General features: G+C 43.9%; 2 protein-coding genes across 5 annotated transcripts in view; one reads left to right on the forward strand and one right to left on the reverse strand.

Annotated features, from left to right (window-relative positions):
- Positions 1 to 3,946: 3,946 nt before the first annotated feature.
- On the forward strand, positions 3,947 to 5,978 carry CPTP (ceramide-1-phosphate transfer protein). The gene is made up of 2 exons (XM_018553105.1): positions 3,947 to 4,134; positions 5,407 to 5,978. The coding sequence occupies exons 1-2, from the start codon at positions 4,010 to 4,012 to the stop codon at positions 5,927 to 5,929; spliced, it is 648 nt and encodes a 215-aa protein (XP_018408607.1). The 5' UTR covers positions 3,947 to 4,009; the 3' UTR covers positions 5,930 to 5,978.
- Positions 5,979 to 12,719: 6,741 nt separating this feature from the next.
- Positions 12,720 to 20,418, reverse strand: part of DVL1 (dishevelled segment polarity protein 1) — a 125,544-nt gene continuing 117,845 nt past the window's right edge. For 3 of the 4 annotated variants that reach the window (XM_018553101.1, XM_018553103.1, XM_018553102.1), the window contains 2 exons: positions 18,438 to 18,644; positions 12,720 to 13,231 (listed from right to left, as the gene is read on the reverse strand). In XM_018553101.1, the coding sequence (XP_018408603.1) occupies positions 12,825 to 13,231; positions 18,438 to 18,644 (614 nt within the window). In that variant the 3' untranslated portion in view covers positions 12,720 to 12,824. Of the gene's footprint in view, positions 13,232 to 17,659; positions 17,709 to 18,437; positions 18,645 to 20,418 lie in introns of all 4 variants that reach the window. The other variant, XM_018553104.1, reaches the window with a different exon arrangement.

Genomic DNA, 20,418 nt, shown 5'->3' on the forward strand with positions numbered 1-20,418 from the left:
TCTATAGCTGGTGATATTCTGCATTGCGCTGTATAGAGGACTACAAATCCCAGCAATAATCCATTATAAAGCGCAATGCGGAATACCACCAGCTATAGAAGAGTACAACAAATCCCAGCAATAATACATTATACAGCACAATGCAGAATGCCGCCAGCTATTATGTACTATTGCTGGGATTTGTTGTATTCCTCTATAGCTGGTGATATTCTGCATTGTGCTGTATAATGTACTATTGCTGGGATTTGTAGTCCTCTATAGCCGGTGCCATTCTGCATTCATTGCTATATAATTTTACACTTTTTCCATTTCACTATATTGCACACCACACTATCTTTTTTTTCTTTTTTACTTGCACCGCTCCAAGCTTGCTACTGTGATGGACTACAACCTCAATACAAACTAGTAGTCCCATCACTGGAGCAATTTTTTAAACTTTATTTTATTGTTTATCCGATTAACCGATTAATCGAACCTAATAATCGGCTAACTAATCGATTTTGAAAATAATCGTTAGCTGCAGCTCTACATTGGTGGTCAGGGGGAAGAATGCACCTTACATTGGTGGTCAGGGGGAAGAATGCGCCTTACATTGGTGGTCAGGGTGAAGAATGTTCCTTACATTGGTGGTCAGGGGGAAGAATGTTCCAGCATTTCTGACCCGTGGCTGACCTTTTCTGACCTGTGGCTGGCATTTCTGCCCCCTGGCCTGGCAATTCAGACCTTTGGCCTGGCAGTTCCAACCGTTGCCATGAGCCTACCATACAACAAATGTAGTGAAGTGAACTGTTTAGTACACATGCCCAGTTGGGAGGCAGTACGGTGCCGATATACAGCATACCCGCCTTACTCTGTGCCAGGAGCCTCTCTGCATTGACAGCATTCTGTGTACGTGGGAGAAGAAAGTGGTCCTCTATATTACAGTTTCTAGTTAAATTTGTATTTATTTTGGACAGAGAGGGGAGGGTTAGAACCTTGGTACGTCTTCTGCTGTCTGTTCCCCAGTTTGATCCCCTTCAGTATTTCCCGATGGCTGAAAAGAAAGTCCCAGCTTACTCAAACCCCCCGCCCCCACCTGATCAATGGAATATCTTATGAATGGGCAGGTAAAAAGGAAGCTGTGCTTAGTTCAATCATGTAGAATGTTATTTCTTGTATTTACTAACCACGGACAAGTGGAAATTGTGTTTACTGACCACGGACAAGTGGAAGTTGTGTTTACTGACCATGGACAAGTGGAAGTTGTGTTTACTGACCATGGACAAGTGGAAGTTGTGTTTTTATTGACCACGGACAAGTGGAAGTTGTGTTTTTATTGACCACGGACAAGTGGAAGTTGTGTTTTTATTGACCACGGACAAGTGGAAGTTGTAATTTACTGACCACGGACAAGTGGAAGTTGTGTTTACTCACCACGGACAAGTGGAAGTTGTGTTTACTGACCACGGACAAGTGGAAGTTGTGTTTACTGATCACATTGGAGTGGAAATGTTTAGATCCGGTCTGTATGTGTTTGTTGAAGATTACATTTGGAGCCCAGGGCTGGTTTACAGCTGGAGATGATAATCTGTGTTGGCACCAACAGGATTCAGCTGATATATGTCACCAGTATTGTGAATTCTACAGACCGGTGTTTATATTTCCAGGATAGGATGTGTATATCTCTCTACTATTGTTTATCCCATACACACAATTCTGCGTCTTTGTTTACTGTGCCCATATTTCTGTATGATTGGGGAGCACAGCCCGTATATATTAAGGGAAAGTTTTCTCTATTTGCAATAAGGACAAATCTTAAGTTATTATTGTTCAAAGAAAGTCATTTCCATTGTGACTTTCACATTTTGTTTTTGTTGCTGTTCCATATTTAGATAATTGAGTATTGGGATTGTGGGGAATACACCTGTTACTGTTTTATTGCACACCGTTCCCATGGATACAATTTGGCCAAAAGCTTCAGCTGGATTTAAAAGCTCAACTCCAGATTTTTTAAATACAACTTACAGCTAAACTACAACCTCCCTATCCCTGCTAGCCAAGGAGGGCGCCATCTTGGCCTCTATTTGGATTGCATTTACCATGGTGCTGCCCACGTGATCAGCTATGACACCAGCCTTGAGGGTTTGAAAGTTCGGTTGAGAGCTGAAATAAGCACACAGGTAACCTTGACAGTCGGCACACCTTGAATGTAACGGTTTCGGGAGACAGTAGATTGGTGGGTCTCATTCTGATGTATATGTTACAAAGTAGTTGCATGTGATTTTGTTTTTTACGTCCCACTGTCTAAATACCTGAATGTGAGCCCTGCACTACAGCGCCCAAACTGAGATACGATGGGGCAGCAATGCCTGCCAGTCAGAACCCTACTGCATTGCACAGTGCTGTCCACCTAACACCGAAAGCTTCCCGACGGGAGGAGAGAACAGTGTGATGACCTCATCAGTGTGCTGCTGCTCCTTCAATGCCCATTTACATATTGGGGAAGGTCCTAGACATGGCTGTATTACACAATTCTATTACCCTCACTATGCTGTCTGTCTGGGATGCCTGGATCACAAGACTGTCGGAGCAGAATCCAATCCTTCATATATAAGCTCACTTTTAGAACAGCAGGGCAGCCTTTGTCACCTGATTTTACATTGCTCTATGAATAAGTGTTGAGAGAATAAGAAGCCTGACTTGTCCTGTATGGAGCTGGAGCTGTTGTAGAATGCTTCCAGGATGTGGCTGGCTATCTTAGTGGCCTTTGTATTGTGATGCGTGCTATGCAAACAGTGCGTCCTGCTGACATCTCAGGAGGTGAAGACGTGTTCCTTGGATGATCACAGTGCTCTCTGGACCTGTATATAGATAGCAGTTCTCTGATACAGTCACTGGTTGGGTTCCAGCTCCTGAGGAATACAGCAGGCAGATAATAAGAAATCATTGCTATTGGAAAGTCTGTCTGAGGTGACTCTCTTATGTCATGGGTTTGATGAATGAGGTCTGGTGCGTTCTGCGTTTGGCATGGGGAGATGCTTCTTGTGAACCCTGATTCAGTGATTTGGTGCCCCTTCACACCAGCAAGAGCTCTACAGAAATGAAACAATGATTTTCCATTTTGTATAATGACAGATGCAATCATTTTACATCCCTTTGGAGGCCCATTGTGGCTTCAGTTTTTAATATTACTCATGTAAGGGATCATGTTTTTATCTCTGAAGACCCTGAAAATAACGACCCCTGACCTCCGTGTGAGAGCAGAGGTCTATTTCCAGTAGTCTGACTTGCCACTGGCACTTGGGGCTCATCCACCCACCTTGGAGCATCTTCCACTGCATGATGATCTGTTTTTCTTTCATTCCTTTTTCCGAAGTCTTCATGCCGATCACTTGATCTGCTGGGTCTTCTTCCACTTTAAGCTCACCACACATGGTGCTATCTGTACAATCTTCTTTATATGTACCATCTATGAAGTGCAAGGGCCTGCCTGATTGGATACAACTTGAATGGATAGTTTAGGTTGGTCCTCCTATTACATAGATTCGTACATCTACAGTTGACTCTATAAAGATTGTATGGCCAGGTTTTAACATGTAAGGTGACCCTTAGTCTCCTCACAGCAGTGGGCAGTCCTCCAGATGCAGAGTGGTGCTGATGTTGACATCAGTGTTGCTCTCTGGAGTAATATATTGTTAGGAGTGCTATGGGGACATCCCCTCAGGGGAAGGCCCATGATGCTTTAAATTCATAGTATTGTCCTCAGTCTTTTTTGGTTGAGGGACACTAGGTGTGAGGACATCTTGTGATGGAGATGGGTTACTGCAAGGGGCATCTCCAGACTACAGGTGAGTATTGCAGGCATAGGTGGGTTTTTTTCCAGCACCCTAGGGAACCATATGAAGAACAAAAAACAGTCCCGGCGTTTAGATTTAACTTAATATGTTAAATCTACATAATTAACACTGTTCTTCCTTTTCACAGGTCAACTGAAGAACGTTTGCTGGGTTTATAGTTTGGCCAGTCTAACATGTCCAGCACAGAGGAAAAGTTCTCACTGCGGGAGGTCCTGGTCAGCTTCAAGTCCTGCTTAGTGGATGATGATCAAGATGTCCTGATAGAACATTATCTGAATGGATGGAAGGGATTGGTGAGGTGAGCACCTGGTCATCTTGTGAGATTCATATTGATCCTATTGGCTGCCTGGTCTTAATTGTGTTTCACCATGCTAACATTCTGGCACCATTTGGAAACGGCTAATGTCGTTACACTTTGAAATGTGTATGAAGTGGTGCTTTTACCTTATGGCTATGCTACATCTGCCCCAACGTCGGGAGGACTTCCTCAACCCATCACAACAGATCAGGGGAAAAGGGCAGGGCCTTGACACCAACATTTTTGATAACTGTTGCTTCACTCCGGTTGCCCTCCTACTACACTTATTTGAGGACCAACAGGAGCCAAGTGTAGCACATGTTCAGGTCTCAGGATCTGATCCTTTAATTCTTGAGAAATTCTCATTCTCCGCCCTGGTTCACACCTAGGCGTATTGCATATGCGCGTCTGTCGCACGGTTTTTTTACCGCGATTCGCGGTAAAAAAATCGCACGACAAACGCGCGTTTCCGAGGGCTACTTGGCTGTATCCCAATGGAAACGCGTAACAAAAACGGCCCAAAGTAGTACCTGTACCTTTTCAGGCGTGGGCCGTTTTGTAGCGCGTTAGGGACGGGCTGAAATACGCCAAGGTGTGAACCAGACCCATTGAATACAATGGGATTTAGATGTTTGAGCGTTTTGTAGCGTAGAACGGGCTACAAAACGTTCAGGTGTGAACGAGGTGTCAGTGTTTAAAGTAAACCTACCTATAATGAGAAAATTATGAGGGCTGCCATTACTGATCTGCTTAGAAGTATAATAGATACCTGGCTCCTAAGTAACTGATCTGGAACAAGTATGCTGATTAGAAAGTCAGAATGAAGCCATAACACAACTGCAGGTCAATATTGAAACCTTTGGATCAGCCTGACACCCAGGCAACTAGCAGTTTCAGGAGAGGTCATTGGTGGTAGCCTACACATTCTCTTGGTACAGGTTTCCTTTAATCTGTAGCTGTTGCCTTCCAGATAGGTAGACATTCTTAGACGTAGCGAATGATGGGGCTAAAGATGTGTTGGAAAGGCTTAGAGAAGCCATGCCAAATGTCCCTAAAAAAAATACAACTGCCAGATCGAGACCCACTCATCATGGCTACAACAGCTGGGCAAATATTGGAATTTGATGAAACATGAGCTCATACCTGAGAACCATTGTTGGTGGGGTGACCGTGAAAACATTCTTCTTTCATTAAATCTGGAAATCGTACATAGCGCTGGGTATTGGTTGGCTTTGATCTTTTATATATGGATCTTCTTTTTCTTCAAACCAGGTTTATGAACAGCCTGGGAAGTATGTTTACATTTGTGTCAAAAGATGCTGTAACCAAAATCCAGACAATGGAAAAGCACTTGAGCGGGGAACAAGGAAAGCGTTACCACACCCTCCAGTCCATGGTGGAATACGAGCTCAGCTCTAACCTGGTGGATCTAAATAAACATGGCGGTCACCCAGAATCAGGCTGCCGGACCATCCTGCGGTTGCATCGGGCCCTGCGCTGGCTCCAGCTCTTTTTGGAGAAGCTGAGGACGAGCACAGAGGACAGCAAGACCTCCACCCTGTGCGCAGATGCCTATAATGACTCTTTGGCCAACCATCACCCTTGGATCATACGCAAAGCGGCAAATGTTGCCTTCTTGGTCCTTCCGGCTCGGAACACGTTCTTCGAGGTTATGAATGTTGGTAGTGCAGAAGATGTGGTGGACATGCTTGGAGAAGCTATGCCATATGTCTCTAATGTCTATGACTTTACTCAAGAACTCTACTCCCAGCATAACCTGCTTGATTTACCATGAGTGGTGCTGAGGTCCCACCTATGTGTCCTCAGTACTACCCATATATGAAAGGTGTTCTAAATGGTGAAGGCTAAAAACGCACTTTGATATATAGCGTCACATTGTGGGTATTACTGTCATCATGTGCAGACCCACCTCCACTAGGCATTATTTCCAAAGTCTTTATTATTTGTTACAACCTAAAGTCAATCTTTTACCTTTTCTCCAAAAAAGTTCTTGTTGAGATTAGTCTCGGGTACATCACTTTTTGTTATTTTATCTCTTATGAAAAGTGCTCACTTCTTTATACCCCCAATCTGCATTTTTGGAGCTTGGTGCCCACATGACCTTTGGGCTGAGCACTCTTACATTGGGGAGGGGAGAGGTTGCCCAGCCATGCAAATGCTGAATTTCTTTAAAAGGCCAGAGAGTTGACCAGTAACACTAACAGGGTTATTCACAAAAGGGTGAAGAGTTTGGAGAAGTGAACAATCTAGGACAACATAATAAGGACAACAAAGTCTCCAATTCAGCTCACTTTCCAGTTCAGCTATGTTGTCCTAGGTCAGGGGTGCCCATTAGGTAGATCGTGATCTACCAGTAGCTCACAAATCCCGAGAACCCTCCTACGGTCTGTTTATCCCCTCCTGCTGCATCTGACACATGAAGGCAGAGGCTGACCGCATGAGAGCAGCGACATTAGGATGGAGGGATGAGCACAAAAGGAGAAGTATGAGGTCTAGCTTCCTGGTGTTCTGTAATATTGCCGACTGTGTTACGTTTGCTGACCTAAGTAACGCACTCTGCAAATGTGACAGAACACCGGAAACATGTCAGAGGTGGCGTATCTCTGAATAAAGGGGGGCCCCTTTATTACATTTTGGTATATTTATTTAGCTGTGCACGCATGTTTACCTATTAGCCTGAGTCTGCTGAGCCAAGCTCCCTGACACCTTTCTGCTGGATACTGGTGGTTGAAGTGCTATGTATTACATCAAGGAATATTATTTTACACAGCCTGTTGCACTACACTGTTTGCAAAATACAGCAAGGTGAGCCAGGAGAGAGAGAAAAGACAAACGGGAGGGAGAGCAAGGAGAGAGATCGAGTAGAGACAGCCAGGAGAGCGAGCAAGGAGAGACAGCCAGGGGAGAGATCGAGTAGAGACAGCCAGGAGAGCGAGCAAGGAGAGACAGCCAGGAGAGAGAGAAAAGACAAACAGGGGAGAGAGAGCAAGGAGAGACAGCCAGGGGAGAGATCGAGTAGAGACAGCCAGGAGGATGAGCGAGGAGAGGCGGTTAGGAGAGAAAGAGCAAGGGAGTATTTTTTGTTGGTAGATCTCATGTAGCTTGTCATTTGAAAAGTAGATCTTAACACAAAGATTGTGGGCACCCCTGGTCTACATTGTTCACTTCTCCTGCCTCCTCCAAGCTCTTCACCCTTTTGTGAATAACTAACCCCCCCCCGCCTCACTTTGGTTGTATCTGAAGTCTATGATGCTGAATCTGTGGCACGAATAGGTAGAGAGCTAAGTATCAACTCTATTTTTTGTTTTTACAGGAGCGTATGGATGGACACATTGCTGGGGTGCTGCTTTGTTACATAAAGTTTATGTACGCAGGCCAAATGGTCCTCCTGACAATCAATGTTCAGCAATTGTCTATACAATTTCTACAAACACTGATCATGATTTACATAACAAAACAACATCTAACTATGCATGTTTTGGACCAGTATTACAATAGGGGGTCCAGCTGTGTAAAGGGGTTTATCTGAATTGTTCATCTTGTTTCATTTTGGCTTCAGGTTAGAAATAGCTCTTCACATTCATATTGGTTCTAGTTCTTGGTTTAAAGGATTAAATAAACAGCTCTCTGCAATACTTGCCTGCAGTCTGATGCAGTACTGTGCCACCAGATGTCCTCAGTTTTCTGTGCTCAATGACACCCAGCGTCATTCAACCCAGAAGGACGTCATGAGAGACCATGGCAGATTGGACAAAGCTGTTTTCTTTTTAAACCAACAAAAGGACCAAAATTGATGTGAACTGCAGGATGAGGATGAGCCTGTTTATAATTTGGCAAGGCAGACACCTCTGTGTGGAATAAATAGATAGGCTATTAAGGAAAAAAATAAGTTGCCTTTCAAAAATGTGTTTTTGTGGTAAATTGAAACGTTCAGTCCGTTGCGTCCAATTTAGTTTCTACTGATGTATTCTGAACACTAAACATGTTTTTAATCTGTTCAAAAGCTGAAATTGATTGTTTTACCGGGTACAATTAAAAGGGGACATTTAATGGTTTTTGGTCAGTTGTATTTTTTTAAAGTTTATAAATTGTTTTATATTTTTGAATAATTGGTTTGAAATATTTGTTAGAAATAAGCAGACAGTTGGCATCTTCAGAAGGTGGTCACCAATGAGAACATCTGTATTTCTCTCTTCTACAGTATGACAGGTTTCCTAATAAGTAGGGATGCACCGATACCGATTTGTCGAGTAAGAGTACCAATTATTATACTTCCAGTACCCGCCGATACTGAATAGCGATACCGGAAGTCCCGATAAGGAAGCCAGACGGCATGTAACGACTCGCCACCCGGCTTCCCGATTAGCAGGGAAGCTGGGCGGTGTGTAAAGACTTGCCACTCGTCTCCATGTTCCCTCATCACCTGGTGAGGAGGAAGCATGGAGCCGGCTTTCTGGCCAATCAGGAAGCCGGGTGTCGTGTAATGACGTGCTGCCCGACTTCCTGATTGGCCGGTCTCTCGTCATACCAAGTATCGAGCCAGGCATTGGAGTGAATGTGAGTACACGGCACCGATACTAGTATCGGTGCATCCCTACTAATGTTTTAAGTATGTAAAAAGTGGTGACTTCTGCTGAGCGAGCAATTAATATTTACCTATCCCGCTGCCTGCGCCCTCAAGCTCCTCGAGAAAGAAGCGGACTCAGATGTCTTCTATATTCAACGCCACCGGGAGTGTCAGAGGCGGAGCTCTGTGGTTTCCTCCGCTGGCCCCTACTTCACTATAGGAAACAGGGACTGGAGGAAGGAGCCACAGAGCACAGCGGTGTACGCAACATTCGACACACTGGAAATCTTCTGGACTCTGATGATATTTCTGCAAGCTTCTTTCTTCAGCCGAGATAAGTTTTATAGAGCAGGCAGCGTGATAGGTAAACATTCATTGCTTGCATTGTGGGAAGCACTGCTCTCTACTCTTTAAAAATGGCAACAGAGTCACCTTAATAAAATCTCTGGAGTTTTTTTTTTCCTTTGGTGTGGCTGCAGTTCTATCTGAGACAAGGTCATACATTGAGGATCAAAGTCTTGGAGACTATATTCTAAAGCTGCAAAGTGATGCATTTTAAATACAAAGGGACAGAGATGAGGTCAGTCTACAAGGACACTTCAAAACACTGTGTACATAGCACTTTACTATATTCGGAGTCTCTGGGGCATTCACAAGGAAATCAATGTTTCTAACTTGTGTTTGATGTCTCCAGGAAGATCAATGAACCCTATTTGCACTTAGGAGTGCACAGACCACTCATGTTCAGGAGTCTACAGGACTATATAATGCATTCAAATGGCATAATGTGTCTTTTATCTTGCTCTGCGCCAGGCTGTGGTGGGCCTGCAGTCAGGGAACCCTGGCAGAGCACACAATAATTGTACAGACATGTTGAATGTCACTCTAGAGCCCAGGCCCAGATCCACCTGTCAGTTTTTTTTAAATGGGATGCCTAATGCTAGTCTATGGGCAGTCGGATCTAAATGGGTGAGCACCCGTTTACCCCCGGCTCTTGCCAGGTCCAGGAAAACAAACGGAACAGTGTTTTGTTTTCCCGGACCTGAATGTGCCAGACCGGGCGTAATCTGATGTAAAGCAGGGGTAGCCAAACTCTGGTCCTCCAGCTGTCCCTAATGGGGAGAATTACCTTCACTATTTGTCCTGGGAACTGTTGTCACTGGCTTAAAAAGTTAAGGGGAATCCAAAATGTTATGGTTGTCACTTGCACTGGGATGAAGGAGTATATTCCAAAGTGGACAGTTGTTTCAGTGTGGGATTTATCCTTTACTTTTGGGAGATATTCACTTCCTATACCATCCACTTTTGTGTCTCTGGGGACAGGAAGACGAGGTAAATCCCCTGATGGGGCACAGACAACAGTAAAAACCTAAACCCTCCCCACTCTATCCAAAACTACTAAAACACTTTACTTGGAGTTACACTTTATGATCCATTGAAACCCATCTGTTACAGCAGGGATGGCCAAACTGCGGCCCTCCAGCTGTGGTGGAACTACGAATCCCATGAGGCTTTGCAAGATTCTCACAGACATGACTCGCGGAGAGAGATGCTTAATGGGATTTGTTGTTTCAGCACAGCTGGAGTGCCGGAGTTTGGCCATCCCTGTGTTACAGGGTCCATTAAATGCATGAGCCTTAAAGGAGAACTATGAGGCGAGTGATTTTCACTCAACCTCATAGTTAGAGCCGACGTATGACATTGAAACTGTCACACATCGGCTCAATAGATCGGGAAGTGAGCAAACACATACCGTCGCTCGCTCACTTTCCGATCATCTCCCTGCAGAGAGCAGTATTGTCAGTAACCGCTCCCTGCAGGGATTACACCCTTCCCCTCTCTGGGGGAGGAACAGATGGGAGGGGGTGGGCACAGCTGGCTCTAGATAGGCAGAGCCCGCTGTCAATCAGCCAGCTGGGTGGATCTCGACAGTATTGTCAGGATCCATTCCGGCTGCGTCATCTCAGTATATAGCGAGCTATAGCACGCTATAGACTGAGCTTTAGGTCACGGGAGGTGGTTACTATATGTCCTCCCGTGACACTAAAGAGAACTATGGGATAAAAAGGTTACCCCATAGTTCTCTTTTAAGTTGAGCTGCCAACACACCAAAATGAACAAAAGAAAAATAGGACGTCCAGCATTTTTTCCTATGCAGTGCAGCACAACAATGACTCGTGCTTTACTATTCACTGCCATTGCTTGTGGGGCACTGCTACACATGTGCATCTTAGTGCGTTGCGGTGCCTTTGAAAATGAATGGTACCACAAAGATACATTATGCCAACGTGCCCATTACCGCAATTGACTTTACTGACAGCTCAGACCGCACCAAGCTAACCCGCTCTGGTTGAATTATAAAGAAGAAGTTCAGCCAACTCTGTTGTAACCGTTATTTACACAGATATTCACATATATTTAAAAAACAGAACATTAAATTACATCTCGTTATCTATACATAGATGATCTGTACATTCTTAGTAGTTAGCAGGAATAGAATCTTAGCCAGGTCTGTGAGGGAAGGAGTGGAAGTAAACTATGGGGGGCGGGGGGATGATTTAAGTGCTTTGTTTCCCACCTATCTGGTAGTCTGGGATAAACGGTCAGTCCACCCAAAACTGATCATTCTTTGGCAGATGCTGAAGAATGAAATGAAACGTTGCTATTGGTGACTTCTGAATATACTGTCATACACTTCAGTTCAGTACCTTCTGAGTCACTGGCCTGGAACAATACACAGATTCCTCACTCCGACCCAACTTGGTGCATGTTTGTTCTGAGAGTCTCAGGAAGTTATGAACATCCCCTCAGTACTTCAGAATGTTGGAATCTACCATCACCTGACATATCAGTTTTGGCTGGACTGGCTGTGTGATTTGTACTGACATCATAAAGATTGTCTTAACAATAATTGGTGTTCATTTAAACTGCTAGATTGATAGAATTGTTCTCACTTCAATGAATGAATACTGGCCAAACACACATTATGCAGACATCCCAACCTGCAAAACCTTATTTCAGGGAGGTTCCCGTCTCATTTCAGGGAGGTGCCCTTTCTGTTTTGTTTTTTGTTTTTTTACAGCGGCCGTCGTCAGAATATAAAATAAATTATATATATATATACATCATATATATATATTTATCATTATCTCTATGAACGCTGAGGAGTAAAGTCCCTGATACACAGTTGATTAGTTGCTATGGGCAGCAAATGAAATATATGCATGTCCTACTGAAAGTGACATTTTTCTTAAAGTAAGCCTGTCAATAACAGGAGCAATTAAGACACAAACAGAGGTCACCTTCAGTGAAATCCGCATGTAAAAATGATGAGTAGATCCGCACATATAGGCAGCTGAATTTATCTGGCAACCTTGACTAGTATATTTTTTTTAACCTTTGAAAGTGAAGCTATCCCCGCCTTCCACTGCCTCCCTATTGACCGCTTACATTTTTGGGAGGTCCCATTGACAAATAAGGGGGCTCTGGGGGCAACGGTGGGACTTTTACAGGACAGGTCAAAATTTCCTCTGCTTATATATTTTTTATCATATGCTTAGTTTGAACTGCCCAGGGTTATGACAGGTTCACTTGAATAGTGCAATTGTTACATGTGCTTTGTTTGTGTGTTGATGATTGTATGGGAAGGTATGAGAATAATATTTGTGTGGCCAGCTTGCTGGAAATGTCAGACAAGTCACTGTGGATATAGGGATTGTGGAATTCTGATATTTAGAGGTGAATAGGAAACATGGTTATCCTGCCGCTCTACATACGTTCCGCTCTGAATACCATCAATGCCGCGTTACTTCTATCCCTTCCAGGCTTGTCTGACATCACCCGTCGGAGATGTGACATCGCTAGCACTGTGCCTTTAGCATCAAATCTAATAGGGTGATCTCTCCAAAATCCTTACAGCTTCTGGAATCATCATTTCAGCTGTTCTTTGATGTTGACCAAAGCTTACAGTGTTACAGAAAGAGCCATCGGTTTGTTTTTCTCTTCTATGGCTTGATATCTGATTATGGCAGTGGCCATGCATTGCAGGAGTTCTACAATTCTTTAGCTTTTCTAGTGGCTGGAGCAGAAGGCACTTTGGCTGTCACATAATGTCCACAAAAAATTCACAGGGGTTTCCCATGGCCTTCTGAAAGGACTGCCGGCTTCCGGTCAGTTCTGGAGGGATGTTGCTGAGCTCACGGACTGGGGGACCACCCGGTGGACCACTGTTGTTGAATACCTTGCTCCCCATCTTTGGCAGGCTGTACAGCGGAGGTAGACCAGGGGGACCATGAGAGTGGTGGCTGCTATGGTGACTTCGCTCGCTGCATGCCGCTGAGCTGTGGCTTCGGTGGCTGTGCTGGCTCAGTGGCCTTTCGCTCCTTTTTCCTCCGCTACTGGCGGCACGGTCAGACCCGCTACCACTGCCAGTGGACTTGTGGTCTTTCTCTCGACCGGATGATCTCTTTCCCTCTCGGTTGCTGCGACTGGATCCACTGCTTTTGCTGCCTGTGACAGGAAAAGACTCATTATTAGTACAGAACTTAAAGCAAAATGTTTCCTGGTTTTCTTGATATACTGGGAAATTGTCAGAACCTGTGTCAGGTTTTAACTGGTGTCTGTGTCCCAATGTGCTCTAAATGCCTGGCACCCTATGGCTTATGTTATGGACATATCCGTAAAAAAGTAAATCAGATCCAGCCTCGCTGACCCATGTAGCTGCAGGCACCCCGAAGTAATTCATCCTCACAGCAGAAGCACTGAAGTCATTCTCTCCGCAGCTAATCACATCCTGTTTCCCCTCCGAGAGTTCCTGCTCTGTGTTTACATTAGAGCGTAGAAGGCTATTGAGTCTTGGCTGGCAGGGAAGTTTTGAACCTTAATGCTTCTACGGTGAATCTTTCAGGGCAAAATGATAGTGTCTACTACAAACCCACCCTCATCCATGTATACCGACCAATCCACTCTGCATTTTCACCTCCAGCAATCTTGGAACCCTTGCTCGGCTGCTCTATGGTGACCTTCCTTTAAGCCAAATGCCAGCCGGAGCTCTACTTGGGTAAGCTTCAACACCATCAGCTCACTATGCTCCCCATCCCAGCAATGACTCCGCAGTGTTCCAGCCTTCTACTTTCTAATGTAAACACTGAGTAGGAGCTTTGGAAGGGGGAGATGACTTACTAGGAGAATAACTTTGGTTCTTCTGCTGTGACCTTTGAGTATGAATCCACATCAAAGTCAAGGAGAATACAAAGGCAGCTTGATGCAGCTCTTGACCAAAATGTTCCAAATGCATTTCAATTGCAAGCTGAATGCAACTGCAAGCATGCTGCACTTGCCAGACTACATAGAACTACCAACAGTCACATTGTGGTGGTTGCTCCACCTCAAAGTGACACTAAACCCAGGAGCTAAATCTTAAAAATGCATTCAAGCACCTTAACTATTAACAGACATGTATCGTATTTGTGTATGACTCGGCTGTAGATCTTCAAATCATCTCTGAATTGGTGCTGACACTGTCCTTCCTTCTGGAGGGGGGCTACTTGTGTTCCTCATGGTCCCTGTGTGTGTTGTGAAGTAGGCACCTCTCCAAGTTCACTCCTGTGATGGACTACAATCTCAATACAAATTAGTAAACTAATCACAGGAGCGAGCTTGGAGTGGTGACTACTTTACAACACACACAGGGACCATGAGGAACACAAGTAGCCCCCCTCCAGAAGGAAGGACAGTGTCAGCACCAATTCAGAGATGATTTGAGGATCTACATCCGCGTGATACACAAATAAGATACATTTTTGTTAATAGTTAAGGTAATAGAATGTATTTTTAAGATTTAACTCCTGAGTTTAGTGTCACTTTAAGCATTTACTTTACTCAATATTTGCTTGCCTGGACAGAATCACTGACTGGGGTGTAACCAATTCACATGCCATTGTACCCAAGCTTACATAGAAATGGTAGAAGCTTAATGGCCATTAATCTAAAAATAAAATCTATTTAATAAAACTCAGAAAATATGATGTGTCTCCACCGCTCATTTGTTTTCTAATCTACCAATCAAAAGTCTTTTTTTTTTTGCTTAAACAGTCAAATGACAGTCCCTATAACACCTTAACTAGCCATACACTGTTCCATTTTTTTTGTTCAACCTGCGGGCTGAAGGAAAAATTTAGAACATATTCCCATCAACGCTTAAGAGTATTGGTCTAGGAATCTTCCACTGTCTTTGAGTATTGGCTGCCCTCACAATACAATAAACAAATGAGCTGCCGCCTCTGTTTGTATGAAGATTTTCCGACCGGCTCCTTCGATCAGCTGATCAAAGTCTGTTAGCCGAAAGAGGGCCAACAGAGGCAGAAATCAGTAGCACATGACCTCAGGGCTAGATCAAAACTTCAGAAGGCCAAGGACCAAACCTATGGTATTTATGTTCCAAAGTCAAACACACCACAATTTTCTCAGTCCAGAAACAGCCACATCTATATAATAAATGTGGTGTCACATATATTATATAAGAGAACACTGACTGCAAGAGATACATGCACGAAAGACACATGAAGCTAAGGCAAAGCAGGACATGCGTGGTCATGCAATTTCCCCAGGGCCATATGTACTGTCATATATATGAGTAAATATCCCCTAAACTGCACTGTTAATCACTGCTAGCTATGGCCGGAGGTGAAGCCTTCGCTATCACACTGACATGGTTAATGCATAGTAAATGCTGGGATGCTTCTGAATATGATATAGAAGTTCCAAGCACTGTGCTCATTACCTGTGTTGCAGTGCATAGGACATGGGCAATGTATGGGCAATCAGCCATGCTTGTCTAATAAACTGCAGACCACTGCGATCAGTCATTCAGACCTGCAAGGATTGCAGTTGGTTGCAAAGCTTTTCACAATCACAGTCAACTGGAATCCTTCCAGAAAAGTGAACGGGTGCAGTTTTCAGTAGCTGGTTGTGCGACCACAAAGTGTCCTTGTAGTTTGGACTTTATACCCTTTTATAAGACAACAGCCCAGGGGTAGGCAACCCTGGCATTTCAGCTGTGCTGAAACAACAAATCCCGTCGTACGTCATGCCTGTGACTGTCAGAGCCTTGCAATGCCTCATGGGACTTGCAGTTCCTCAACAGCTGGAGAGCCAAGGTTGCCTACCCTTGTGCTAGACCGTTATTAAAAAGACCTGATACAAATCAGAAGCCTCAAACAGAAGCTGACCTTCTCAAACTCCTGGCTTGTTTTCTGTTTTTTTCTGCTAATTTACAGTAAAGCGGAATCATTTCTGCTTTACTGCCTTCCAACTATGGTCTGAGAGGAGGGGAATGGAAGCTTCCATCTCCCATTCTCCTTACCTGTACTTTGCTTTAAAGGAAACCTGTACTGAGAGAATTATGCACTCTACCCCTGCTGGACCATAGAAATACTAGTCACCTGGCTGTCTCCAACTTCAATACTTTTAGGTAGGGATGCACAGATACTTTTCGAGTACCAGTTCCGATACTTGGCATTTTCATGAGAACTATCAGGGTTGCAGCTGGGACCTGGCTCTGGTGCTCCACCACTGTCCTGAAATCATTAGTCTGTATTGTATTAGAAAAACTGTCACATGACAATAAACAAAAATGTATCAGTACTCGTACTTGTAAGTACTCGGCGAGTACCAGTACTCGTACTCGCAAAACTGGTATCTGTGCATCCCTTTATTTATATGTATAAAAACAAAATCATTCATTAAAACAGAGATGTACAAATCCCAGGAGCTCCGTATGCTCCTTACAAATGACAGCTGCCTCCTAATTTTTGAATTTTTCTCTAGTCTTGGAGCTCAAAAGTATCAGTACATGTACTCGCACCGTGTACTGTACTTGGTATCTGTGCAACCCTACTTTTAGGGGTCGCTCACTTGGAATAAGCAGGTAGCAAGTGAAGTTTGAGCTGCATAAATGTTCCAGGTTAGTGACTGAATCCACTGGATCAGAATGACATCCAGCCACCAGGGGAGACCAGCAGGGGTAGCAATGTTTTTCTCAGTATAGGCTTCCGCATGTTGAGTTTTTCATGTGCTAACCCTTCTGTGATCCACAATAGGTTCTTTGTATCCAGAAGCTACCAATGCTTGTTTCTTTCCTTTCATTTTCATAACTTGCACTAGAAAAATAATACAGGGAACATGATTGGTTGCAACACTTGCTGACTGTCTACTACTTTTTAGAAACCATGCTATTTTCTCCATTTGATGAGAAAAGTTGCTGAGTTAAAAAAAAACCATCACTACAGAAGTGGGGCAAACGTATTTTTAATTTTTAGATGGATTTTTAATACCTGAAACCCTATAGATCAGGGGTAGGCAACCTCGGCACTCCAGGTGTTATGCAACTACAAATCCCATTAGGCATTACAAGGATCTGACAGCCACAGGCATGACGCCTAGAGGCAGTGGGATGATGGTATTTGTAGTTTTAGCACAGCTGGGGTGCCAAGGTTGCCTACCCCTGCTATAAATCAATAAATAATGACCAAAAAAACAAAACACAATAGAATTACAAATGGCCACTAGGCGGAGACATAGCTCACTATATTGTGTCCTAGCAGATGACCATATTCCTCTACATACTGTTGTCTACTGGAAGGAGCGTGTACCACCACTCGGAGAAAGAGGAGATCTTTAATGACGTGACCATGTTCTTCCTACAGTAAAACGTTCCATACCTACTGACACTGCCCCACCCGCCACACAACATGAGAAGCAGCACGGCAGACTCGATTATGGGCGTGCATTGAGCAATGAGCCCTCACATGGTTCTCCTGCTACCCAGTGGACTGCTGAAGGGAGGCTGGGAATGGTCTAGGTGGGTGAAGGAAGGGCCACAAGGATCCAAATGGACATGCTTGGGCTCTGGTCTTTGGGCCAGAGATTTAAGCTTACCGAATGACCTAGATTCCTCCATTCCTTCCATGCATCCTTCAGTCTAATGCTTGTTCAGCACAAAACAAGGGAATAACACAGTTACTAACAGTGAGGCATACAGCAAGGGATAAAGGAGCAGGTTACTGTACTGAATTATAGAAGAAAGCACATGACTGCAAATCCGTAGCTGCCTACACATTTCCATAATCTTAGAGCTGTACTACTAAAGAAGATCTACAATAACATGCTAATTTAAGAAGGCAAAGAGCCTTGTGTAAAGGGCAGTAACCCCCAGCAACCAATCGCTGAACATCCTTTATTGACTAAGGACGTGTCAGATATGGCTGCTATTGGTCAATGTCCTTTACACCAATTCATTTGTAGTTCTTTACACTGCTTTCTCATATATAACCCTATACATATATTGTATGTGAACAACTGATCAGTGTTTTGTCCGAACTGGCTACATATGCTGCTTCGATTTTTTTTTTTTTTTGCAACATCTTCAATAGCGCTTTTGATGGCCTTAATCCATCTAGTGTTAAAAGCCCCGTTTGTAGTGCGGAATGTACACTGCTACACCTGGAGGCAGCACTGTACCATCAGGAGTTCCATGAGTAGACATGAAGAGAATGCTTGTTCTATTCACACACAGGTTGAGAAATGATGGCTAAGCTGAAGTCTCTGCTCGTGGAGTGGCAGTCATGCAAGCACATAGGACACATAAAAAAAAAAAGAAAGCATGAAAGGCAGGCAATGAGAAGAGGGGGGTACTGGAGAGACCTGTTCTACTTACCTTCACTGTGCTGGCTTCCCGCACTGCCACTGCCATAGCTGAATCCTGGCTCTTGGTATGTTGAAGGGTAACAAGGTGGCGCTAGAGGGTACTGGTACGGATAGCCCTGGCTTAGGGGCCAGGGGGCGGCGGAATGAGGGAGAGGAGCAAGTGTGTCCTGATCAGATGTCCCACTGGATCCATCGTTAAGATTCAGTGCCGCTACATCTGATGAGCAAATACAAAGGACTTGTGTCAGTTATATCATGGAGAATAATGTTACAGTTACCGTTCAGAGTGTTCCTGGCTGCCATTTTGGTTGGCAGAAGCAATAGTCAGGACTAAACATGAGACATTAACAGTGCTAAAGAACAAGGTTGTACTACCTGTAAATATGGAAAATGTTTACAAATGACACACTGCATTGAATGATGACAAGTGAACCGTTGACTGTAACATATCCATTAGTGTAACTGCATATTTCCTGGTCTTCATTTCCTCATGAGAATTGGTATTCATCTGATAATCGGGTAGCAGAACAGCTTTGATTAACAAGCAAGTCTAATGGACTCCTGATGCAGGATACGCAGTAGGCTTAAAATGGCTGACAACAAAGGCTGAACAATGTATACAGTGACCTTACAATGCATACAGTGACCTTACAATGCATACAGTGACCTTACAATGCATACAGTGACCTTACATAAATGGGTAATTATATGCAACAGGATGAGATGGAAAATGGACATATGGTAAATATTGTATGCAGCCAATATGAAATGGATTTCACCCTTAATTAGCCATTAAAGTGCAACTCCAGGCAAGCAGCTAAATCAAAGTCTGACATACATATACATTTCCTATTGTGCCTGTCAATAGGTTGGTAAATTTGGTGGACCCTTTGTGTAATATACACTCTGCTACGTCCCTGTTTACATTACAGCTTACCAGGTCAGCTCCCTGCTCACTAGAGAGAGGTGAAAGTGCTGATCAGCCGATCCTCTCTTTAATGAGGAGGCTGGACGGGTAACATAACGAGTTCCTGGATCAGAAAGAAGAACTGCACAATCAGGAACTATGTGTTTCACTTTTCTGGCTATGCAACTTAGAATCTGTGCATAAAGAAGAACTCTGGGCAGTTTTTTATTATTGGGCTACCTACCGCAGTGCAATGGTTAACTGCTCGTTTTGGTCTAGGGTGGAAAATAAAAAGATGTACTCACTCGATCCTCTGAGCCGGCTTGCTCTTAGACCGGTCTCTGGAATATCTCTCCCCCTGAGGTCCCTGAGTCATCACATTCTATACACAGTGTATAGGACGTGAGGGTGCCAAGGGACATACAATTTCTGGAGTGAAGGAGACAGGCTGGAGGAAGAGCTGTCAAAACCTGTCAGCTCGGAGGATCAGGTGAGTAAATTTTTGATACTTTCCTCCCTAGACCAAACGTTGCAGTAAATTCTTACAGTGCGGAGGTAGCCCAGTAATAAAAACACTTTGGCAGGTAAATTATATGTATATCAACTGTGTATCAGGTGGCTTATCTGGAGTTTTACTTTCAGTCCACCAAAAACTCTTGTATGGATACTGCTTTGTGCGATCACATACAGTAGTTCAAAAAGTTTGATGTTTTGGGAGGTTATTTACCCCTATGGTGGGTTCCAACATCCCTTGTAGGTTACAACACATAGAAAATCAGCCTGTATGGGACTTTAACATACCTTGTATATATAAAATCAGATGGTGTATATTTTTAACACATACAATGTGGATTTGAGCGCAGACATCTTTCCTTTTCTATTGCATAATGCAAGTCAGAGACCTGAGTGTGCAGCTCTCCTCCAACTGTACCTGTCTGCCCCATATTGGCATTATATGTCCATTTAGGTATGCTATAAGCAATTGACTATTATGCATCTTGCACAGTGGTGTAGTCAGGGCCGGATTTACTCTCTCTCTGCTGCCCCAAGACCAGGTTCCTGAATGCGCCCCTCTACCCGCCAA

This window comes from Nanorana parkeri, unplaced genomic scaffold, assembly GCF_000935625.1.
Source record: "Nanorana parkeri isolate BGI_ZX_2015 unplaced genomic scaffold, ASM93562v1 scaffold109, whole genome shotgun sequence".
Lineage (NCBI taxonomy): Eukaryota > Metazoa > Chordata > Amphibia > Anura > Dicroglossidae > Nanorana > Nanorana parkeri.